At 33.2% G+C, this 4,143-nt stretch overlaps 1 protein-coding gene across 1 annotated transcript; it reads left to right on the forward strand.

The window, feature by feature from the left end:
- The first annotated feature begins 318 nt into the window (after positions 1-318).
- On the forward strand, positions 319-1,788 carry LOC121979568 (bidirectional sugar transporter SWEET12-like). Its single transcript, XM_042531564.1, has 6 exons — positions 319-370; positions 551-795; positions 933-1,094; positions 1,238-1,357; positions 1,444-1,611; positions 1,738-1,788. Exons 1-6 carry the CDS (start codon positions 319-321, stop codon positions 1,786-1,788), a joined length of 798 nt encoding a protein of 265 aa, XP_042387498.1.
- The last annotated feature ends 2,355 nt before the right edge of the window (positions 1,789-4,143 follow it).

Raw genomic sequence — 4,143 nt, forward strand, 5'->3', positions numbered from 1 at the left:
GCAAAATATATGGTACTGCATGCTTTACCACAATATATGAAATCGAAATTTTCCTGCTGATCTTTGATTCTTTGTGCCAACTCATGCTTTAAATTAAAAATTAATTAAGAAAATGACAAACAAAAATCACAAAGAATTAATTGCTCGCCCACATCTTATTTTCTATATAAAGAGAAGCTAGCCAAGACGGAATGTGGATGCACTGCGAGTTGAGTTATACAGCCACAGCATTCCGCCCCTGTAGTTTTCTCCTTTCTCTTCTAGATCTGTTCCAACTCCCGAGGAAAGAGAGAGAGAAGAAACTCTCGTGGATCGAAGATGCTGGTTATTACAATTCAAAACCCTGTTCTAACCTTGGTGGGACTCATAGGTGAATTTATACACAACCTTCATTGCCCTTTGTAAAATTTAGTCATTTAAGTACGTGCAAAAAAGAAATAAGTGGAGAAATGTACTTGGACAACGACGAAAGAAATAATTAAAGCGACAGTATTAATTGTTTAATTGTTTGCTGATGAACGTAGGACTGATTTTTTTTGTTCTCGTTCAGGTAATCTTATTTCCGGTATGGTGGTGGTTTCCCCCGTCCCAACATTTTACAGGATCTTCAAGAACAAGTCGACCGAATCATTCGATTCATTTCCATACGTGGTTGTATTATTCAGTGCGACGATGTGGGTTTACTATGGCATCCTTACACTTGACGTTCTCCTGCTCACCATCAACATTTGCGCTTGCGTAGTCCAAGTTATCTTTCTCATCATGTTCCTTTATTATGCTCCATCAAAATCTCGGGTAATTTAATTATCCTTTACAAATATATATTTGGATTCTCTTAGATCCATTCAGGATCAAATTCCATCTGATACTTTATGACTAATTAATTAGTTTTGCATTTAAATAAGACCCTTTTTTTCTCTTGCTTAATTCAGGTATATACGATGAAGTTGATACTGCTGATCAATTTGGGAATATTTGGCTCCCTACTTCTCATCAGTAACCTATTTATCAAGGAAAGCAAACGAGATCAGATTACAGGAGGGATATGTGCGTCGTTAGCTGTCGCCGTCTTTATAGCTCCCCTCACTATCATCGTAAGCGATTGACCATTTCCTTTGTTAAACAAACTTCTCTGATTCTTAATGCCCTTCTTTCTAATAGCTTTCTCTCTGTGGATTGTATTTCTTTTCCTGTGTATACAAATATAACATGAAGTTGTATGTTAATATTGTTTCAGAGGCAGGTAATAAGAACTAAAAGTGTGGAGTACATGCCAGTTTCACTATCCATCTTCCTCACGCTATCTGCGGTTGCATGGTTCAGCTACGGGGTTCTTCTTGGAGATTTATTCGTTGCGGTACAGTGTAGTATCTAAATCAATATGTACATTTCAAGCCACTATCAAGAATCCCATTAATTATTTTTCAATTTGTTGTGTTCCAGATACCAAATGTTTTTGGATTCTTATTGGGAGTTGGTCAAATTATCATATACTTGATGTATATGAACCATGACAAAGAGAGATGTTCAAAGATTGGGAACCAGGGCACTGAAGCGCCTGCGGACATGGAGGTTCCTGAGGCGAAGAGCAACTCCTGCGAGCTTGCTCAGGTACAACCACATGTGTAGAGCGGCAGGATCGGAGAGAGAGAATCTACATTCAACGTCATTCAGCATATCATCTTCAGTTTATATCTCGTGAGCATGATATTTATTTGTTGTTGTGTTTACTTATAGGCATTGCCGCCAATGTGCCTGTCCCACGTATTGGGATTTGGGGAATTATAAAATAATTAATAAATGCGTTACGTATTGTGGTATCGATCGTTGTTGTATCGATGCAATTCTCATATTACTTAAAAGATATAATTGGTTTCTGATTAAATGTTTAGTGCTTGATTAGCACAGAAAGCTGAGATGAAATGTCAATATTAGAGAGTAACCAAAGAATATTGTCCAAAATAATAGAGAGTTAGTAGTTGAAGTCCGACAAATTAAGATCGACAAAATATTAAAGTCCTAGTAAATAGATCATCGGTATTGAAAGTTCCAATACGTCTCGCTTAATTTATACTAAACAAATGAGGAAGTCTTTTGTGCTAACCAAATGAGGAAGTCCTAAAAATATGGAATCTCTAGGCACAACATAGATTCAATTTTAGTATGGTCAGAATTAGAGTGTCACACGTCAATTGAAGTACTTCGGTTATCGATAAATCCAAAATGAAAAAGTTTGTTGTTTAATTTGGTCAGATTTGTGGTTTGATTTGGTCAACTAATGAAAATTCAGTTAACTAGTTAGTTGACATAGGCTAAGAAGCAAATGAACGGAATATTTTTATTTAGGATTTCATCCAAGTATATACACTACAAAAATAATGTCACTTAGGGACAAAATTTGTAACAAATTTTAGAAAAAAAAATCGTTGGAAATTGGATTTGGGATGAAAATTGCGATAAAAAAAATTCGTTCGAAATCTGCCGTCCCAAAAATTTGCGACGAAAAATTATAATTTCGTTGGAAATTTTGCAACGAAACTAATATTCGTTGCAAAATTCGTTGGAAACTTTGCGACAAAACCAAAATTCGTTGGAAAAACTACAACGAAAATAAATATTTGTTGGAAATGTCAGCATGAAAAATCTCCGACGAACCTCAAATTTGTCGCGAATTAGCAACTAAAAAACGTATTCGTTGCAAACAGATTTGCGACGAATAATTATTTGTTGGAAAAGTTTCAAAATACAATATTACCAACGAAAATATAAATTCGTTGGCAATTTCCAACGACAATGCAATTCCATTGGAAATTTCCAACGAATCCATATTTTCGTTGAAAATTTCCAACGAAAATATAAATTCGTTGGAAATTTCCAACGAATCCATATTTTCGTTGAAAATTTCCAACGAAATTCATATTCGTTGGAAATTGCCAACGAAATATAAATTCATTGGTAATTTCCAACAAAATTCATATTCGTTGGAAATTCCCAACAAAATTCATATTCGTTGGAAATTGCCCACGAAATATAAATTCGTTGGCAATTTCCAACAAAATTCATATTCGTTGGAAATTTCCAACGAAAATATAAATTCGTTGGAAATTTCCAACGAAAATATAAATTCGTTGGAAATTTCCAACAAAATTCATAGTCATTGAAAATTTCCAACGAATTCATAATTCGTTGGAAACTTCCAACGAATTTATATTTTCGTTGGAAATTTCCAACGAATTTATATTTTTCGTTGCAGTATTCCGATAAAATACAATATTTCCAATGAATCTAATTTCGTTGCAAAATTCGTCCCAAAAATAAAAAAAATACATCCAGCCCTATCTAATTTCAATATTTTTTCCTATTACATTTTTTTTCAAACAGATTCAACATATATATAAGAGCACTAAACACATTAACAGATTCAACATATTCACCACTAAACACAATAACACAAATATAAATAAAAAATCAACTAACATATTAGTGTACAACAAAATAAATACAAACATCAATAATATAAACCCAAACACATGCACCATTAAAACATGTTGTTCCATATACAACCTAAACTAAAAGCATAAAACTAACAATACAACACATCATCATCCAACAATACAAACTACAACAATATACAACTACAACTAACACCCTAAACCAAACACTAATAAAGTTACAACAAACATGTCATAGTATCCAAATTCCAATATCATACAAGAACATGAAAAAGATAGAGTAGAAGATAATCTTATGGAGATCCTTCTCAGTCCAAATCCTTCTTCTACCTACATCAAAATATAAACAAAGAAAAAGAAAATCTTATAAACCAACACAAAAGTAAATAGGTAAAGACTTACATATTTTTACGTCAATACCACCATCATCTTCACCTACCAACCCTGTTTGAAACAAAAATAACAATACTAATCAAAATACAAAAATTAATAATTTATAAAATCTATAAAATAAAAGAAGTAAAAAATTCTAATTACAAACACTCATGCATCATCATCAACATCATCAGCGACATCATCATCGACATCATCATCATCATTAGCATCATCACCAATACCAGGAGGAATATAGCTTGGACCCGATCTAAATTGTTGTAAAAGAAAGGCTTGTTGTTTGCGCATTTCAACCATA

This window comes from Zingiber officinale, chromosome 5A (assembly GCF_018446385.1).
Source record: "Zingiber officinale cultivar Zhangliang chromosome 5A, Zo_v1.1, whole genome shotgun sequence".
In the NCBI taxonomy this organism is placed as follows: domain Eukaryota; kingdom Viridiplantae; phylum Streptophyta; class Magnoliopsida; order Zingiberales; family Zingiberaceae; genus Zingiber; species Zingiber officinale.